Genomic DNA, 21967 nt, shown 5'->3' with positions numbered 1-21967 from the left:
GAACACAGAGCTGATACTGAACTGGAATGAGTAGAACTGTGGGATAAGAATTAAAAACTAAGTTAATAAAGAGAGAACACAAATCAACTAAATTAAATTATAAGAAGACAAAGGATTGCAGAGTAGGAAGCTGAAGAAAAGGTAATCAAATGTTTAAATGCAACACGGGAACAACTGGCCAGGCCTCAGAACTGCAGTCAAGAATCTTACGATGAAACATGAACATTAGACCTAAACAAGTGCAGTTTGTTCCTCTTCTGCCAAAGCCTGACGGAGAATAGCAGCTATGCGCAGCTCTAGACATCAAACTTTAAGGAAAACATAGACACATGAGATAGTCCTGGGGATGACAAAGAGGTTAGAACAGATGGGCTATAAGGACAAATGTAAGGACTTAACTTTTTTTTTTTTTGTCTAAAAAGAGACTTTTTTTTGAAAAACACATGTCCCATAATACCAAAAAGATCCTTATGAAGAGAGCGATATTATCCTGACTGAGTGGAGGTGACATGAAGTATTCAGTTTTGTTTACAGGAAAAAAAAGCTGGATACTAGGAAAAGCTTTTCTTATACAAGGAGAGTGAAGCATTGCAATAGGCCAATTGTTTGACAAACATCAGTTAAGAAGAGTCTAAACATGTGTCATCCTGTCCCTGTATAAATAGGTGGACCAGATGATGTGTTGAGGTTATTCCTGTAACTGTGTTACACATACACTACAGTTACACTGTATGTTGTTCCAGTTACTGTCACACTAATAGAGATATGCACTCAGAAATAGACTGTTATTTTATATTCATATAGAGAAAGTGCTGAGAATCCAAGTAAGTATTTGCTCTCAAGTAGCCCTCATTTCTCTGGCCTTGTTTTTAGAATAAACATTAATACTTATTTGCTGGATTCTGCCATGATGTCTTGTCTGAGTTTACATTTTGTGGCCATACATCTATTTGGCAGTCTTTGGGGAAATTATTACTTGTTATAGTTTCTTTTCAAACATAACTATTACCCTGGTTTACAGTTCCAATAAAACATAAAGGAAATTATTTCTTTGCTTGTTGTTCCTGGCACAGTTTCGGTAATACATGTTGGAGTATGCTAGAGTTTGGCTGAGTACTTTGAATTATTAATAGAACTGGAAGGCTGTGTGCCAGAACTGACCAGTTGTCCAAGAAGATGAGAAAGAAAGCCCGATATATACGCAAACCGAAGCAAAAATATAAAACAACTTCTCAAAGGCAACATAAGACATTAGTGCAAGAACTTCAAGGGAATGCCACATACTCGATTTTATGTAACAGGATGCCTTTGCTTCACTATACCATCTCCCAGGAAAGGATAAAAAGACTTATGAATGAAGCCTTATACAACTTTCATAGGTAAATAACTACAGGTTTCCAATGCAGAAACAACAGCACAAATGAATCACCAAACGTCCAAAGGCCCCCATGAATTATGCAGCACAAACAGGAATAAGCAACGCTGATTCTCCACGGGACCAAGACTGTTAAGCAGCTACTGGTAGCAGTTAAATGTGCATTCAATTAAATATTCTGTCAATTAGTGTTTCTAATTGTTTTCTCTCTGTTTCTTCCCTAGTAATTCTTAACATTTGATTTGCCTTTTTTTTGACTGCTACTGAGCTTTGAACTGACATTTTAATGAAACTATCTATCATAACACCAAAATCATGCTCCTGAGATGTACTGATCAGCCCCATCATTTTAGATGTAGACTTAGGACTCTTTCTTCCTTCCTTCATGTACATTATATTTATCTATACTGAATTTCATCTGCCATTTCTATTGCAGTCAGCATCGTAGTCCTTCTGTAATCCTTCATGGTGAATCCTTTCTACTGTGGATAATAACCAGTATCCATCAGCAAACACTGTCACCTCACTGTTCATTCATTTTTGCATTTTTTCATGACCATGCTGAGTAGCACAGGTCTCTGTAGGACTCCACTCATAGCTCCTCCTCCACTAGAAAAACTGGCCATTAATTGATAAATGAAAATATCTTAAGTCCTGAAAAAAGGCTATGGAATAGAAAACGTAGAGTCTTGCTCAGGTCCAATTTAATTGTAGCAGTAAGGTCATATTAAACATGATTCAGTGAAGATCAATTTTGGTAATTCATAAATTAAAACGTCATTTAGAGAAGAAAAATCAATGATAATGATCTTCAAGAAGGCCTTAAATCTTTCAACTTAAATGGCCATAAAGCACTGTACAATCTATACCTCAGAAAATTTTCTATCAATTTAAAGCTATCAATCACTATTCATGAATACATTTCACCATAGTTGAGGGAAAAAAAAAGTTAGTATCTTGTTCAGCTATAACAACAGATATAAATTAAATTGCTCAGTCAGACAGAAGCCAATTCTCAGACAGGTAATTTGCTCAGGTCACTGGTATCCAGGATTCATGAAGAATGTCCCCTGTTTTATAATTATATTAATCTAGCATTATAAAGTGTTATACACCACAGCAACTTAAAAGACTTTTAGAAATAACTGTCAAGATCTCAATTTTAGGTACCATTTGGAAGCACTGTATCCCTCCCTCACTCCCAAATTAATAAACTAATTTTAACAAAAGCTCCGAGGATTTACCTTCTGAATTTTTATACCATCCACTTCAGAGTCAGATTTTTTTTTTTACCGTGAAGGCCGAAAACAAATGACCCAGTCTGACTCTTCAGCAGTTTATAAAGTATGAGAAGATTACAGCCTGAAGTGGTATAATTAGTTCCAAGATCATCATGCTAACTCTAATTATGTTTTATTAAGTTTAATCTTTTTAAAAGCTAACCTTCTCTTTACAAATGTAGGTAACTTCAGTTTTCTACCCTGTTTATATCCTTGACTTTGCTTCTTTAGTCAAGTAAATGTTTTATCCTTTCAGTAATAAACAAAAGGATTTCTTTACACAGGGAAGTTAATCTGTGTTAAATGAGGGCAGACGTATTAGATCATTTATTTTGTAAAAGGGAGTTAATTTGGAATAAAGCATTTATTCTGGGACAGAGTGTTCACATACAGAACAAATCAGGCATAGCTTTTTGTGCTGATGAATTAAAAAACCCTGCCATTTACCATATACAAATATTTTGGGGGTTTTCTCTTTTGATAGTGATCTTTCCTTGGAAATTTCTACAGGTAATTAATGCAAAACTCACAAATGCTGTTATTTAGCACTAATTGGTATATTTTTAGTTATTGGCTGAAGAAGCTAAAGATACAATGATAACAGAAATCTTGGCATGGCAGCACAAAAAAGCTGAAGGTCTGTAGTCTATACCTGCTTTATTAGTGTACAAGCAGAGGATGGTTTTGCTGTATGTGAATGTTGCTCATGAAACATTCTCTTGGACAAGAGAAGAACTAAAAAGCCTGGGTTTCTTCAGTTTGGAGAGAAGGCAGATGTGACTGAAGTTTACAAAGTCAGGAAGGTGATGGTTAAGGTGAATGTAGAACTGTTATTCACCCAACCCTGCAACGCTAGAACTAGGGGCACTTGATAAACCTGGTAGGAGATCAGTTGATCATAGAGAGTAGTGAACTTGTGAGCTTGCTGTGGAGACGCACAAGTTCAAAGAGCGACCAGACAAACTTGTGGACAACAGGCCCATAAAAGGAGATTTCAAGCCTGAGGCAGGGATGTCCCCTGCAACATCCTTAGCAAAATAACTGCAAATGTTGAGAAAGTATGAAGGGAAAGACAGAAGTGGCCAGGCTCACATGCATTCCCAAGATAACCTCTCCTATTGGCCCTGCTGAGCCAGGGCCTCCTGCAGAATACTGAGCTAGACGGACAACAGGTTTGTCTTATCACTACGTGTCTGTGTGGCACTAAGTAGAGGCTGGAAATACAGGTGAAGGCCAATTGCTGAACTGGAATGATCATATTCCTGTAACTGGTTCCCAGTGCAGACAGAGGGAGATCCCATCTACTGGGATATTCACAGTGTAGGTAGCCTGTTAATTCCTCAGAAGTATAATTCAGCATGTTAATAAGATCCAAATTAATTTTAAAAGCAACTACTCTCATTCCTCCTCAAATGCTTGCTTTGTGACTCTTTAAAAACATTTTGGAAAAATTCATGAGTGATTGCAGTTTACAAAACAAGAACAAGTGTGCACAGTTGTCGCAGCACAAGTATATGAACCTCTTACCTTTTGGGTAAATGTCTTTCAAAGGCACATCTCCAGGCGCTAAAATTCTGACTATTTGATTAGAAGCCAATAAAGTTACACAATTGGTTTGTTTTGCAGCTCCTGTTTTCCTCCGGGCTCCATAATAAAATGGATCAGAAGGAGAAGCACGTTTGCGACTGAGAGAGGAGTTTCTTTTCCAGCTATACACTTCACTAGAAGACTGCAAGAGAGGAGGAGTCTACTGAACAAAACGTTACTATTATTGAGCCTAAGAACAAACGTTTCTTGATAAGTTCCAGTTCTTATCTAATTTCAAATCAAATGTAGCTACTGTGGTTACCTTTCATGTTACCACATGACAAGGAAAAGACCTGGATTATTTTGTCATTAAAAACTCCTATAGGAGTGAAAAACAACAGACCACCTACACAAGTTTTAGGAATTGAGACTCTTTGAAGATCTGAAGTTGAATCAACATTTTTTTTTTCATGTTGAACCAGGAACAGAAAGCATTGAAATAACCTAATCTGGAATCAAACTATGTAACAAACTGATACCGTAATCTAAGCTTCCACTAACGTAGATAAATGCAAACAAGTATTTCAGTAATAAATTCAAAGGTAGGCATTAAGGCTGGGATTTTGCTCCAGGTTCAGAGACATAAAGGTAGGTGTCCACATGTGAGCCAGGTGCTTCATCTCCCACTGTAGTCAGTAGAGCCTAGAGAATCAATCATCTCATCTTGAAGGCGGCCTCTACGCTTGGTCAGCTGAGCACTGCTACTACCAATAAGAGCTTAGATACCTTGTTCATACTAAACACCTACACCATTAACACTAAACACTGAACCTGAAATTTTGTCCCACCACCCTCATATTCACCTTTAGCACTCTCTCTTTGACATTCACATGGACATTTAAAACCACTTATAAGGAAAGACAGGGCCTCAGTCTAAATCAGGGAGAGCAAAATGCTTCATCACCAGTGTTGGTATTGAAGTATGTAGCATCTTTAGGACTCCCCCCTCTAGACTACCTCCCTTTTCCAGCAATAAACTTACACCTATTATAAATAATATGAAAAGCTAGTATAATCAATCTGGTAATATAAATCCAAATCAAGTAAAACTCAAAAGCTAACTGCAAAGACAGGGAATGTCTTATTGATAAAAACATGTTTTTGAATCGTTTTGGATTTCAGAATATTTTCTTCCATCATTTGGCTTTCCCAAAATTCATGTCTATTAACAGTCAAATTTTCCAATTTGCCCCAATTTATTAAGCAAACATGACATAGAATTATTTATTCCATAAGCACCACCCTTTTTATGTATCACTAGGTAGTAAATATAAATAAATCAAAAGAATTAAACATACTGCTTTTATTTTCCCTGTGTTTACCTCCACTCCTTGCAACAGCCTTAGTCATTACACTGTTAAGTTTCACTTTCCTTTCTGGTCCTTTTCTAATCGTGTCACAGGAGTGAGCATAATTACATGCAGTATTTACACTTAACTATGTTATTAAATAGTGAGGGGGCCGTATAGTTTTGTTACCATTTTCTGTATCTTTTTTTTCTTAAATCTAGAGTCTTGCCAGCTGCTGCACACTGAGCAAAAAGTTCACACTGAACAGTCCAAAATGATACTGATACCCTTTTTCTCAGTGGTTATATTCAGTTAAAAATCTACAAAAACATACGATTTAGAAAATATTCCTCTAGCCAGCACTATTCAGAACTCACCTACAACGAATTTTGTCTGTGTTAGACATTATATTGTCCAATTTGTTATTATTTCAAACTCCACTGAAATCCCTCTAGATTAGACTACCCTACCCAATTGTGTACACTACATGAATTTGTCATTTACTGTCATTCCGTTCTTTTTCCATATTGTTTGGTAAACAGGTACTTAACTAGTTACAGAATAAATGAGATCATATTACTTCACTGTATAATAATGCTGAGTATTTACCAAGAGGTCTGGGAAACCAATAACAATAGTAGCATAATTATGTTCATCTGAGAAAATCCTGTTGGGGGAGCTGATCTTTTGTCCCACAGCTGCAGTGAGGTTTTCTGAAGATAGCTGGTCACTTGAAACTGCATGCGGCACACACAGTTCTGACGCTAAACAGGGAAATTAAATAAAATGAAAGTCATTAAATCCAGATGTGCAATAGGAAACAATATTAACTGTAAGAGCGCTGAGCACTGACCATTGCTATTACTTTGAGCATAAAATTACTAAAAAGCAGAAGATTTGATTATACCATACTATAACACAGAAAAGAAGTCAGGAAATAATGTTATTTTTGTAAAGTTAAGTACTTAAAATCAGGAAATACTAGCTTTGTAGTTGCTTATACTGCTTAATTTTGCCCTCTACTGTGCAAATGAGGCAGGAAGCCTATGGAATAGAACAGCATGTGATCTCACTGAAGATTGTTATAATGCAAATGCACAAAAAGGCAAAATGTAGGTTTGCACAGGTAAGTGTCAACGTGACATTTCTTGGTAGCTGTCTTGCTGTTTTTGCAATTTAAATAATGTTATTTGTAACACATTTCTGGTAAATAATGGTCTAGTTTTCTTTTTCTTTAAGCTAAGGAAAACTAAATTTTATTCTGTGCAACTGTAACAGCCCTTCACCTTGCCTCAAATTATCAACACAGTCAGAACCTGCTATCTTTAGCTCTGCAACATACACTGTTTCCACTTCAATGGGCAGACTATCTCGTTTACCTGGCAGTGGGAGAAAATCTTTCCTCCCTCAAAGGATGAATGGGCTACTGGTTTGGGTCAGTGGCAAACCCACACTGGTCTACCTTTTCTTAGTTCTCCTGCCACAGGTTCTGCCTCAAAGAATGAGAACAGGCTGAAGATGTTACATTCGGTGTTTGCTGGATGATTTGGAAAAACGTGGAGAGGGGATATGATAACTTCTTAGATTGGAAGAGAAGAAATAAGATAACAAAGGATAAAAATAGCACAAAAAGCATGCAGCAATAAAATGTCCACAAATACTTTGAGACTGGAAATTATAATAATGTTTCTACCCATCTGAGGAATGATACTCTATAATGGTTTCTAAATAAGGTAGTAAGAGGAAGGAAACTACTGTGATCTGATGGAGCTTGATAAGTTGATAGAGTAAACTGTACAAGAGATAAAAAGGATTCTAGATACTGAAACAGTGGTTAGAGTCTTTGGTATCCAATTTGTTGCTGTTTGTGTAAAATAAGCTGTATTTGTTATTTGTCAATAACTTTTGCTTGTATCATGTTTACACTGTGTTAATCTTGTTCTTCATATTTATGCTAGCCACAAGGACCAGGACAAAACTTTTCCCCTCTTTAACAGATATACAGTGGTTTCTCTACTTTTTTCCTGTGTCTTTCTGAGATACACTGGAGATAGGCCAAAGCCCGTAAACTCTTAGGTGGGATGCACATGTACTTCCAGTGTTATTAAACCAGGTAGACTAAAGATTTTGTGCACCGTGATCAAATGCTCACGGTTGAAAATGTCATCAGATCTGAAGACAGGCAGATCTTACCAGGCAGAATGATGACCATTGGAGATTTCTGCCTTCTTTTGTAGCTAAGACATGCCTCAATATCTAGCACCATCTGGGAACTTTATTGAACAAATTCCCCCTATCTTTTAATACAGGTGTGATGGCCTCAATGGCCTCCTGCACACTATGTGCAGAAGTTTAGAAACTGTGACTTCTGTTCTGTTTTAACAGTAGGCCTTTTGTATTCTTACATGTGTTGGGAAATGTCTTCTAGCTCATCTGAGTGTAACAGACCTGCAACAGCGTACAGACTGGACTCATCAAAATATTTGGTCCCTTCTATTCCTATGTTCTAATTCCTGCCTAGTCCTCTTTTTTCCTTTTCCATTCTGTATGCCTGTATGTTTCCTGAAAGTCCATGACTGAGGGTCTTAAATGCTACAATGAAACAAAGATGCTGTATTCAAACAACCTGAAGTTTGAGCATGGAATTTGCCATGCTTTGTGAAAAGTTATTATTAACCAAACATGATAAGGGGAGGACAAAAAGAGAATCTGAGAGAAGGTTACCCAGACCTTTAAAGTAAAAGAGCCTTGTTTGTGCAGCTGCAAACACAGAAATGATTAAAAAAAAAAAAAAAAAAAGAACAAGCCAAGCTTGCATTCAATACCCGTTGTTAAGCCAAATCCCATGTCAGCTGGCTCTTCAGTCAATGCATACAGCTGGCAAACCTCACTGTCTTCAGCTTCAATATGGGCACGCTTGGTTAAAAGAAATTTCCTGTAAAGGACACACATTTATAATAATTCATGATTAAGCCTGTAACTCTAAACAAGGACTTTTATCTTCTGAAATAGTAAAAACATTCTACATTTATATAAATCAGGTTATCAACACCTTTTGCTAAAACTAAATATGATTTACCAAACATCTGTGAGATAGGAAAGGGTAAGCCAGCAAGTGGCAGATTTGTCTTCTGGTAACTATTTACACACTTTTTTTTGCTGTGCATTTATAAAAACAAGACAGCGGAGTAATATTTCTTTCACGTGACCATGAAAGTAAAGCAAGCAGGCTCTAACTCTGGATGATGTGGCTGTATTTCCAAAGCTAGGTCCACCAACATTCTCATCTCTAAAGATCAATTCCACCTCAGTAAAAACAGTATTAACATGCATACAATCAAAGCTAACCTAGATTTTCAGAGGCACGAATTTAGGCAGGCATATCCTCTTCATTTCCTACTCTAAAAGCCTACTTGCACTTTCACCAGAGCAAATCTGCATCTTAAACACCAACTGTTTAAGTCTAGCCAGTCTCACAAAATGAAAAAACAACTCTGAGATGAGGAGTGAAACTCCTGAACATAAAAAAGACACAAACAAGAAATAAAGCCATCAAGAAAACTAGGCTTAACTAACTGATTTGTTTCATTTTCCACCAAGAGCCACCGGTCTTCAGCTGCCAGGAAAACAGATTTCAGATTGATCGGAAGCAAGATGGTATGAGTTTGACCCTCTAATACATCCAATACAATAAGGCGGTTTCTGTAAAATTGGAAGCCAAGAAAAGAATAATCAGATAGGGATGTACAGAAGGAGATGTGTTATAAATCAATATAATACAAGGATATAATTTACTCTCACCCTGCTTCTTTGTAGAACACCAGCCAGTTTTTGTGTGAAAACTCTCGGCACATTTTGTAGTTGCTCTGTATAAAAATACACCGTACAGCAATTAGTGTTTGTTAGACTTGTTCCAGTGAATTTCTCTGACTCCCCTGAAAGTGTACTAAGTTTTTTCCTTATTTAGAATAATCCACGGCATTAATTACCTCTCAAAACGCTATCTAGCCTGCCTTGTCCCAAGTCATATAATTGCATCATAATTGAGTTCATTATTTTGGACATAATCCCTTGTAACAAAATGTTCCATTATTTCCAGTTCTAGCTCCAAAGAGGGATATTTTAAAGATACATATCCTCAGACAATACAATTTATTTCTATTTTTCGTATCAGTATTCCGTAAAAATGCTATTTTATGTGTAAGGTATTTAAACATAGGTAAGAGTAAACAATTAAGTGCTTGGGCCGTAAAAACAGAAAGATAAATGATCCTGGGGCAGTTTTTCCAATATTGAGCTTTGATTTAAAAAAAACCCTTAGTATAATAGAGGCAGGTGCTATTCCTCACCGTCTCTTCTTTGCTGCTCCACCAAGATGTTCTCTTAGGAGACACTTGAGCATCTGGTAAGAGCAAAAGTCGGCGAAGGGCACCACTGCTTGTATCCAGCAACAACACAACATTGCTCTGTAAATGAAAAGCAGATCCGTGTACATCTCAAGCCCATTTAAGAGACTACAACAAATCTATCTATCATCTGAAGCATTTTTGCAACTCTAGCAACTTGGGACATTCTGAAAAGATGATCTAGATTTTGTTGGAAAACGTAGGCTGAATCTTCTTGGTTCATTTCAAAGCTCATGTAGAAATTCAATTGTACAGGTTAAGTACACGCAAAAAGAGCTGGAATGATATTCCAGTTTTTCCATAATGTTTTATCTATACATATCACATTCACTTCTGCATAAGCTCTAGGAACTAGACTAGTATGGCTTACATGTCCAAGCTGTAGTCAGCTACAGGTGAGAGACATACCAGTTTTGTTCTGTCAAGTCACTAAAATACTTCATTTCAGTTTTTATGTTTCATTAGCATTCCTCTAAAGTACCCATTACTTAAGTTACACTGAAGGTGAAAAACTGGTGAGAGAAGAAAGGGCTTAGTACTTTCTCTCCAAGTTCATACTTCTGATACTGTGGAGCCTATTAAATATCCCAGTGCGTGACAATCCTTCCGTGACCTGCACGCTCAGACAGCTTACAGTGTCAGAGGCAGGAAAACTGTTGGAGGACAGCAGGATGACTCAAGAGGGTGGAGATAGAAGCAGATAGGATACTGAACAGAGTGGTGCAACTGTCCTCCACATATCACTTGTGAAAATATGGTATGCTAAATTCTAAACTTCTTCAGATTTCTCAGTTTGTTACTCAATGTCCCAGGGTTCACACATGATGTCAAATGATGGGGACATTTTAAACATTTCTTTTTACAAAGTACTACAGCTGCCCCTGTACTGCGTTCAGCTCTGGGGCCCCCAACATAAGAAGGACATGGACCTGTTAGAGTGAGTCCAGAGGAGGGCCACAAAGATGATCAGAGGGCTGGAGCACCTCTCCTATGAAAACAGGCTGAGAGAGTTGGGATTGGTCAGCCTGGAGAAGAGAAGGCTCCGGGGACACCTTCTAGCAGCCTTCCAGTACCTAAAGAGGGCCTACAAGAAAGCTGGAGAGGGACTTTTTACAAGGGCGTGTAGGGATAGGACAAGGGGTAATGGCTTTAAACTAAAAGAGGATAGATTTAGATTAGATATAAGGAAGAAGTTCTTCACTGTGAGGGTGGTGAGGCACTGGCACAGGTTGCCCAGAGAGGCTGTGGATGCCCCCTCCCTGGAAGTGTTCAAGGCCAGGTTGGATGGGGCTGTGAGCAAGCTGGTCTAGCAGAAGGTGTCCCTGCCCATGGTAGTGGGGTTGGAACTAGATGGTCTTTAAGGTCCCTTCCAACCCAAACCATTCTATGATGATTCTATGATTCTAATGTGTTTAACTAAGAATTCAAGAGAACAATAATTCAGGGCCAACATTAATCGCATCAAATGAAAGGTACAAAAGAACAAGTTAGTTAAGCCTTGGGTTGAATTTTTTGTTTACCATTCAAGGAAGCATTACGTTCTGCAAGTACATTAGGTTCTCAAGGACTTACTAAAAGTAAACTGTCTACGTACAACATCTGCAATAACGCATGATAGACATTAAGGGAGTAAAACATAAATTCCCACAAATTCTCCTAAATAAAAAAAATACAAACAATCTGAGTCACAGCAGTTTTGTTCTTTTTGGGTATGCTTCATACTTTCACTAGGATCATTTGGGAGAATTAACTTTATTTAATAATGACAGTCATTTGAAGCTAAATATGGTAAAGCATTTAAAATATTACCATGTTATTTGGAGCATTTGGGAATTTCAGCTAGAGTTCAATACCTCTAAAAAAAGAAGTTTGCTTATGTATTACAAACCAAAATTATAGAAATGTGGTTCAGGGAAAAAAAAAAATAGGGCATTTGCTTTGGATTTTGGTTTTCTGCCATATTTTATTTATATAATTCTGCAACAGCACCGCTGAACCAAAGCAACGCACTAGCCTTCCACGTGAGATAAAGAACACATATGAATCAATTACATTCTTCCACTTAGCGTTAAATTTATGAGAGCAGTTGGTAATATAAAAAGCCTCTCTACTCCACCCCTTTTGATGATAATGGTTTCCTTCTGTGCTAAGTGACTGATGTATATTCTGTCTGTGTTTAAGAATAGATTTTTGCGTCACTTGCGAACACATCCAAGAGCAGCTTTGGCAAGTCTTCAAGTGGGCTGGGAAAAGATGTTGGTGTGCAATTCTGCTGTGTTTGTTCTTGACTGGGAGAAAAGTAACCTTTGGGTGACCTCCCGACCCTGATGTCTGGAATTCCAAACTCTGGACAGATGCAATAACCAATCTCGTGAAGTGGTGTGCCTTTATTTTTAGTTACTGCAAAGTTTCCCTTTCCTTACTGCTGTTTTTATTTTAGCCAGCATTTTCCTCTTAAGAGTCCTTAAACCAAACAGGGCTGTGATTTCACTTTGCTGGTATGGGAAGTTGTTCCTTATGGTCTCTCAGACAGAGAGGAGAGTTAGGGAAAGGAATACACTCCAATTTCAGAGTGGGGCAGTACAAACAAAGCAGTTTAACCCTCTTGTATTCCTCTCCCTGCACTCACTCTCAGTTTTGTTCTCTTCTGCCCTTGATGCTCACATCCCGAGCAAGCGAGCTCGCAAACACAGACTCTTCTTAGCTGTCAGCTTCAGATGAGGCTGATTCTTAGCTTGGTAGGGTAACTTCTCTGTACACTCTCCACCTTGCCTCCTGTCCCACAAGCACCTTTTCTACTAGTGCCACTCAATGACCCCTTGAGTGATGCACACGTAACAATCCTGAGACTGTAACTGTTAGGCACAGATACAGACATATCATATTGTTATTAGGTTCAAGTGAAAAAAGTCTGTCCAAGAACTTATGGTTTAGGGCTCAAACCTCCACGCCTTCAGAGGTGGGAAGTGTATGCAAGTAGATTACTGGTGTTCCAATTAATGCAAGTGGTGTCTTTCAGATGATTTGGGAGACTTGATTGTACTAGAGATTTCAGCAAACTAAGAACAGTAAATATAAGCTTTGTGCTTACAGAAAAGGAAAGTCTTCACCTTTTCTATAGAAGGTGCACACCTTTCTATATAAGCACACCTTTCCTTTTCTATAAGGTGTGCTTACAGAAAAGGAAAGTCTTCTAAAATATCCAAAAAAGAAGAGAATTTAATAATGTCAACTAGTTTTCAAAGAAAATACACTCTTCCTCCTGAACACATACATCAGAATATTATGGGGACTAGAGGTTTCAGACATTACTACTAGTAGGTTGCTGGTCCTTCCATACACAGGTCCCCACTTGTGTTTCAGGCCAGATCACAAACTGTTAAAAAAAAAAGTCGTCTTTTAAAGGATGTTTGCCATCTTCTAGATGTAGTGAGCGAGGTGGATCTCTGTGTCAGCTTCTGTGCCACAGACTGCCTCACTCCCTTGCTATTGGAGAGCTTTGACAAAGAGCTCCAGCAGCACGTGGCACTGGGAAAAGCACTTCCCTCCCTCCCTACCCCACTGCCTGACTGAGAAAGATAAAAGCAGAGTTAAAGGATGCTGGCAGGACACTGCCTGGGCAAAGCTTGTTGTTCTCCCTGAGGTAGGCTGTAGGTTACTCTGTCCGTCCAGTTGTAGCCTTTCAACAGAGCAAAGTGCTTGTAAGAAAAAACGGAAGTGTGCAGTTAATTTACATGCAAATCAATTCTCCATGTGCATTTTCCTCCTATAATCCCATATAAAATCATGCATAAAGTTATCAAAATTCTTTTCAGTCTGTATTTGCTCTCCTTCTGAGTGGTAAAAGCAATAGGTGCAGAAAGAAAAAGAAAAGTGAAATAGGCGGGCACGAAGCTTTATAGGAAATAGGGGTACGCCCTGAAGTACTCGTGGGGAGGACAGGGCAGAGGCATTGCTGCTTTGAAAAGATGAATGCAGTTCCCATTTTATGAGGAAATAACCTGAAATTTCTGAAGAGTCTTTTCAAAGTCTGTCAGCTTAGTCTGAACAAAAAGATACAGTCAAAACAGGCTGTGCTCACCGAGACCAATGGCCACTGTGAGGAACAGAATCATCTACTCTTTCTTCCAAGAAGATGTGAAGGTGGCTTAAAAGCAGATAAATCTCTGATTTGTGCTATTAAGTTAAATCCCCAAGGAGTTTAGTTTTAGTAAAATTTTATTTAAAAGGACAGGAAGGAATGGTGATTTTTCATTTTATTTCACTGGAGGGCTCTATTGAATCCAGATGGATGTCATGTGGGAAATAAATCACACAAGCTTATTTGAAGAGCCACAATATAATCATCTCATCCTTTCCAATATGGTTATCACCCCTTTAAATTTGTTCTTTTTTATAACTTAGTCAGAAACATTCATTTCCAAAGACCTTTATTAAAACAAAAAAATGGGAAAAACCTTTAGCTTTTAGTATTGTCTAATTAATGGATTATAGTATTTATGAAATATCAGCTGTCGAGTGGGCTTTTTTATTTAATAAATGCAATTTCTTATTTCCACAAATATTGTTAATATTTCTTGGTCTTTTTGCAAGTACACATAGACAAACCTCTAACGCATCACATACATCATTTACATTACTTTTTCTTGAAGATCTGTTTGATGCACCCTTAGCACAAGTAGTTAACCCTTGGAGCCTTGCCCAAAATACAGATGTGCCACTAATCTACTTGTCTTAACATGTGAATGCTGTAAATTCTGAGCTTACGGCTGCCAGTGACCTTAGTACACCTGAAGGCAGGCATCCTGACTGTATGTAAAGGCTCCTTCTGTAGCCAGTGGAAAGAGAGAGGCACCTCCAGAGGGCAATTCATCATGCTCTACCTTAGCTGGGATGAACTGCTCTTGCAGATCACCTTTATCCTCCCAACAGATAGAGAAGGTACTTGGATGATTAGCTTAGACTATATGCTTACCTGCTAAGATCAATAATAATGTATTTAATTTCATATACAGCAATATCCACCTCATTTCACAGGTGGACAAAGAAAGCACATGATTTTTCCATGGCTCCACTGCAGGAAGAGTTGGGAATAAAACCTAAGCTCTGTGTGGAAAAATTAAACTACTTGAGAATCTCTCTTTTGATTCAGTGGGAACTAGAAATGCAGAGATCCTAACACATGAGCCCCAATGTAAGGAAGGATAGCAGTGGCTGTGAAGACTACAACAGCAGCATTCATCTGACCTGTGCTTTGGTGCCTCATTTAGAAACCAATCCCAAATAAATTACCGATGTAGTCCATGGATACGAACAAGCAATACACAAGAAAATCCTTTTTCATCACTTTTTCTGTGCAAGATGTTTACTTAAGTTCCTCAAGAAGTCTAATATTACTTTTGAATGGTGTCATAAGTATACAACAACTTTTTGCAACCAAGTTTGTAGTTTAATGAAACATATTTTCACATTCAATGAGTAAGGTCTATCTTAATGTTAACACTATGTAAAAAGTCCTAAGATAATGCAAAGCATTCAGAATATTGTAATTCTGTATTATTTTCCAGCAGTGTAAAACAGGCTTATTTTCAGACAGGATTTGTTCACCTGCAGCACTTGCTAAGAAAGGCAAGACTGAAACTGGCAATATTTAAGCTTTGCCAGAGAAAAAACATGAGGTTACAGCTCAACTGAAGTCATCTGGAAAGGGGCACTGAGCTACCGTAGTCTCTCCACAGAACAAACTTTATTTCAGAGTTTAATTCATACTGTCACTGAAAAATATATTCGATGAGGACAGGCAAAACCAGTCACAGAGTTAACTACCTAAAGCTTCACGGATGAACCTTTGATAAAAACTTCATTGCTGACACCAAATGCTACTGTGATTTGGTTAAAAACAAAACTAGCAGGACAACTATTTTCGCAGTAGGAATTTCAGAGACTTAGACAGCAAAGAATATTGCTGGGCTTTATAATAAAAAGTGTGAGACATTCTAAACATTCTTAGACACAAGACAGACTGCCATCTGTTTGACAGTTTCCTGTGTTGACTTCGCCAAAAAAGGCCAAGGATTGTTTAGAACCAAACAAATGTGTTATCTGCATCTCAAAATAGTCCAAACGGTACTTCTACAGCTGTTCAAGACAACCACACAGGCAATCACCACAAGCAGGTAACTTCAGAATCATATTTTTTCCAGTTGACATTGGAAAGTGTCCAAGGCAAAGCTAAAGAAGTCACAGGCAGTTCTACTAAAGGTGGAAGAATTGTGTTTCTCATAAGGCATCGAGGTTAACTGTAGTGTTTGAGACCAGAAAGTGGCACCAACACTTGACAAATGTTCCTGGAACAACAGTATTGCAGAGACACTAGTTATGAAATGACTGAAAACTACTTAATACCCCAACTCAATGTAGGAAATGTTCTTCTAGATCGGAGTGTCTCACCTACCAAAAAATGGGCAGAAGAAATTCAGAACAACAAAAGGAAAAGCAAAAACCAACCAACAATAACGACCAGATTAAATACCCATGTCAAACCACTATGACTGGTAGGTAACATAATAAACTATTATTAATATTAAAAAATGAACAGCAGCAGCACTGTATCAACTGTTGTCTCTTCCCACTCCTGGGCAAAGAAGTTTTGAATTGGAAATGTTCCAATCAATTCACTAATAGTAATGGAAAGTGGAAAGTATGTGGAAAGTATGCAATACTTGACTTTAAAAAAAGGATTTGAGTCAAACCAACACTGAAGTCGTCAGTGGTTCTAAATTTGCATTGCTCATACACTAGATGTCAAGGCTTACGTAGTCTTTCTAGTCTTGGTATTTCAGATGTTACAGAATGAGAAAAATCAGGATTCACAAAACAAATCAAAAATAGTGGCACGAAGCAAATACAAGCAACATTTTACTTTGTCACTCAGCAAATGTCTCTTTCATATACTATTTGAAAAATAGAAAGGGGACAAGATCGGAGCAGAACTTAAGTTCACAGCATAAAACAGCTTACTTTGTACTTTGCAAACATATGCTGCTCGACTGAGACTCCTGAACTCAACTCACTATCTCCCTTTCTCCCATGAAGGCCAATCTCCCACTATCAGTAAGAGAAATAAGACAAGCAGGTAGCACTCAGCTTCAAGAACACAGAAGGACATTGTCCAGCTAAAAAGTGCAAGAGGAAAAATCTCCACATAAAAACTAAAACTGAAGGCAACTCCCAAGCTTCAAGTATAGTGAAAAAGAGACCATTCAGAAGAGGGTAGGCTTGTCCAGGCTATTTTAATCTATAGACTCCTCAGCTATCCTACCCTTATGATACTACTTTGCTCATCACTAAACATTTAGCTGTACTTTTTTTTTTTTTTACCTCCTCTTCATGTAGAACCACTTGACCTTTGAGTGGATTTCCCAGCGGTGCCACAGTCACAAAAGGTTGCCACACACTTCCAACTGTTCTTGGGAAGAGGTCATAAAGATCCACAAAGTATCCACTCTTACTAGAAACGTTCATGAAGTACAACGAAACAGGATTGCATGTAGTAACATAAAGAACATTTTCAGCTTCCTCTTCTGAAATAAGAACATAAAATTAATGAAAGGCTACTGACATCATGCATTGCTCTTCTGCAAATATATGTCATAAACTCAGCAGATGATATAGCAAGATGTACAGAAAAATTACCACCGCTGACACAGGGAGATAAAGAGAGAAATGGTCTCTTGATACTAACTAAATGTTAATAGGCAGAATCCTGCCACAACACTATTAACTCTTTAAACAAGTAGTCCAAGGCACATTTGTGTAGACATGACTGCAGTGCCTGACAGCTGCTAATATATACAAAATCTGTCCAGATGCATTTGTTTGTTTATAATCTTGGTTCTCCCTCCTTCTCTATCCCATCCTCCCTTTCAATTCATGCATTTAATAATTAAACATGGGATGAATGCGAACTTCATATGGAACTTTTCACATATAGCACCTTCCTGACTGATTTCAGACAATTCTTGAAATCAATACAAAGCCACCTAATTCTGTTTCGCTGTCATAAAGGTCTGTTAATGTATTTGAAACTAAGGCTATAAGCAGAAAAAGCAGCATTCCAGTATTGATCATTAGCAATCTGTTTATAATATACAATAAAAGTTTAGACATGTTTAATGACGAACCCTAAAAATGTTTATGAATATTCCCAATGACATAATTCACTTTGGGACATAAGTAGTATAGGTAACTAAGGCAGGCTTGATCCAGTGGGAAAGAATTTTAATCAGTATAAGCACAGGGGAAAAAAGCACAGCACTCTGCAAGTTAAAAAAGATTTGTATTAAAACTGAATTGAGAGAGGAAAAGTCAAAGAATCATTCTTGTGAAGTAATAGTGTTGAACATACAAACTAAACAGACTTGCAATTTTGTGGCTGTGTTCTACTTTAATTACATATCCTTCTCTTAGTTTGAGAAGGATGCGTATCCTTAGAAAGACCACAATGACTCAGTGAAATTATGCTCCAATTTCAGTGGCTGATTATTTTTGTATTTCACCTACTGTCAAAAAAAAAAAGTGGAAAAAGATAAATTATTATCCCTATACTCCATTCCCATACTCCATATCCTCTATTCCCATATTCCAATTCCTAGTATTATTCCTATATTCCATTGCAAACATACCTAGAAATACACACTACTGTAAACACACTGAAGTGTTGTTATTACACTTAGAATTCCTCATATTGCCCTTTTATATTCTGCCGCTGGCTATTGGCAAGCACTTATGAAGTCAACAGCCCAGTCCTTCCTCATCTCCAGGATAGTTCACGTATTTATAATATCGGGGATCATTACAAAAGTTAGTAGCTTTTCTTACCGCACCTTTTGTTACTGTGACATCACAAACTAAGTTAACTTCACCCAAAGGCAGTGTCCAAAAAGCGAGTTCTTCTGTGAAGCTGAGGGACCTGGCTTCATGTCGTTCCAGTGGAAATCCTTGAATATTTAAGTACACAGGGCCCTGAAACAAATGGTAACAATGAGGGCTTGCTAAAATATTCCACTCACCATTCCTTATGAAAATCTAGAAGTCTTCTTCAAGACTTAATACTATTAACAACAGAAACAGACCAATTACTAAATAAATAAAAGGGAAAAGGAAATGCTTTTCTGCAAGCTCTCTGAATGTCCATACTGCCATTTTCTTTACAGTATAGAAACCATCATGCCTTTCCTCTTTAGTCTTTTATTGGTTTGGAACCATTATTGTTCAGTGGCATGAAGGAGAACACAGTCCATACAAGGAAAAAAATAGAATAATTTTGTTTCAAAGAAGTTCAATGGCAATTTCTTATTATATAAAGTTTAAATCTCACCCCTACATCACATTACCAGTTCAAGTTTTTTCTTATTCACTGGAGTAATAATTACTGAAGTTAAGCCAAGAACTCAAAGCTGAAAAGGACTTAGAAGCTTTGGCTGCAGGTCAAATTGTACCAAAGATTCAGATTCAAACTTGGCAGTGCCAAAGACCCATAAGAATTCAGCTGTATGCAAAACAGAAACAGAAAACAGCTTTCTTTTCAGTCTCTGATCTTATCCAAAAATTGAGATCTGGGGCCTGAAACCGGCCGCCTCCAAGCATCCAAAACAGCTACAAAGTTCCTTCAAATATGGTATTTTCAATATCCTTATAAAAACCTCTTTTCAAGAACTTCTGACCAAACTTACTGATTTTAAAGCACAGCTTACATTGTGAGGGGTAGGTATACAAAAACGTTCATTTTTCTAGTCAGTTTAAAAACCCCAAGAACAGGTAACAAGGACCATGCTTTGTATATACTCTTTTTCCTGAAGAAATTAATCACATTTTAGATTCTTCGCATTCCAATATATAAAACTAGTATTATATGAATTTAAAAAAAAAATAAAAAGACAAACCTTTACATCTATTTTTTGAGTTTCTGTTGGACACAGCAGTTTCTGTTGTGCATTCCCTGGCTGATTGACTTTCCAGTAGCCCATAAACTTATGATCTGGTAATGGCAGTCTGTCAAACAATGTAGGAACAAACGAATTTTTACACTCATTAACCAGCAAGTGATACGGAATAAATCATTTAAACAACTGCATTTTTCCAACGAGACATATCTGAAGATTCTTTTGTAGAAAATGCTTCCTCACTAAAGTACTTAATTTCTTTTACATTTTAAATCACAAAAATTTTAGCGTTCTGGAATACTAATACAGTCACAACCTAAAGAGCATAATAAAAGAAGAAGCAATTCACATAATATGGCCTCAAAAGGACAATTTTTCCAGTCTGAATTATTTGAGATATGTAATGAAATATATTTCTGTCTCTTGCTTTGCAGGCAGGGTGTGATAGTACCACTTAAAGGAACTCCTGTCAGTGGCACACTCATCTACAAAACCAGCAGGATAAGCACAGTAAACACTGTGGCAAGTTAACCATGCAATAAAAGTTCAACAAATTATTTCCATATATTTTGCCACTGCTCACATGAACAAAGGCAAAGGAATACAGACGTGAGAGTATCCCATTGCTTTCTGGCCAGTACAGTCTACAGAAAGGACAGGGACATCTTCAAAAGCCTCGGTTGCTTGCCTTGGTCTAATTTCTTCATTTCTGTACCTTTTAATTAGGGAAGAAATAGATGGGCCACAGCAAAGCTCATTTATATAGGAAAAGAAAATGCTGGTATATGACAAAGTAGCTTGACCACAAAATAGGGACAACACAACTTTTCTTTATTTCCTCTGAAGTGATCTGCAACCACTGAAAGCAGTTTGACTTCATTAATTAGCATGAATACCTTCAAGCTAATGAACTCATCACTTCTGGTTTCTTTTATTTGGGATCAGTTGCTCCTAAAGAGACCTCCTATCAAAACTACATTCTGTGCTACATGCCGTTGCACATTATTGTACGTCTACAGGACTTGGCAAGAGAACAGAAGACATTCCTTCTCCCAGTTTCTATAAATATCTCCAAAGTCTATTTTAAGGAAGTTCTCTTAGACTGTTTGTTAAAAGTCTGTGCGTGGTCTCTTCTGTACTGTCTGATGATGCTCGTTCCTACTGTTACAATTATTTCCCCTCTCGCCAACCAACCTGGCCCCTCTAGATATTAGAGGTTTGTTTCATTTTTTCTTGATATACTTTTCAGAATAAGAAGGGATCCCACATCAAAAAAACTCAGTTGGACTATATATGAATCTTGGGGAATTTTAATTTTACTTTTTTTCCGCTGAGAACTTAAAGGAAAATTCAGGGAATGAACAGAAATACCTTTGCAACTCATGTGGGAAAGCTGCATTAACATTTCTTACTGGTATATTGACACCAAATCTCAAGCAACCTGGAGAAGCCAGTACTCACAGGCAGACAGTCACTCAGCCTCCATCCCCATTCTGCATTTGGACCATCTGCCAAGGCAGTCAGACAGCCAAAGACACTTTTTGCAAACAGAAAATGGTTTGGATACTATAGATCGTTGGTGCTCATAGATAAATATCCAGCTGCCAGCAATATGTCGTTGGGGCATGTAATGAGGAAACTGCATCTCATTAACTCCCTCTCTTACTCAAAGAACCAGTAGAGTTTTCATTGCGTTTGTTGCCTAGTTAAGAATATCAATAGATACCAATGTTTGAAGAGTGATTTATTTTGCATTCTTCCTCACTTCAGTTTGTATTTTTCCATTCTTTACACCTAGCTAGTCTAGCCAGATTCTTCCCAAACTAAGAAGAGAAATTAAGCCAGACTCAAAAAAAATGCAAGTGCAATATATTGTAGATTACAACATTCAACACCATTAGGAAAAAACATACAGGATGAGGTATTTCAACATATACACAATTCTTAGATAAATTTATTCATGCAGTCAGAAAATGGGCAGTCAAGTCACTAAACTAAATGTCATTTTATCCATGGACTGGAATTTTACTTCAGGCTTCCATTTGGGTTTCAGATTGATTTGTTGGCAAAACGTTGGTTATGTCTT

The 21967-nt window shown here is 37.5% G+C and overlaps 1 protein-coding gene across 2 annotated transcripts in view; it reads right to left on the bottom strand.

The window, feature by feature from the left end:
* Positions 1-21967, bottom strand: part of VWA8 (von Willebrand factor A domain containing 8) — a 200726-nt gene that overhangs the window by 50278 nt on the left and 128481 nt on the right. The window contains exons 27-35 of one of the 2 annotated variants that reach the window (XM_050896862.1): positions 19882-19990; positions 18823-18961; positions 17318-17520; positions 9881-9997; positions 9333-9397; positions 9108-9233; positions 8357-8466; positions 6141-6295; positions 4183-4384 (exon numbers count right to left, since the gene is read on the bottom strand). In XM_050896862.1, the coding sequence (XP_050752819.1) occupies positions 4183-4384; positions 6141-6295; positions 8357-8466; positions 9108-9233; positions 9333-9397; positions 9881-9997; positions 17318-17520; positions 18823-18961; positions 19882-19990 (1226 nt within the window). The remainder of the gene's footprint in view (positions 1-4182; positions 4385-6140; positions 6296-8356; positions 8467-9107; positions 9234-9332; positions 9398-9880; positions 9998-17317; positions 17521-18822; positions 18962-19881; positions 19991-21967) is intronic. The other variant, XM_050896870.1, reaches the window with a different exon arrangement.

The sequence above is a fragment of the Gymnogyps californianus genome, chromosome 1 (assembly GCF_018139145.2).
Source record: "Gymnogyps californianus isolate 813 chromosome 1, ASM1813914v2, whole genome shotgun sequence".
In the NCBI taxonomy this organism is placed as follows: Eukaryota; Metazoa; Chordata; class Aves; order Accipitriformes; family Cathartidae; genus Gymnogyps; species Gymnogyps californianus.
This window is presented reverse-complemented; position numbering and strand designations above follow the sequence as displayed.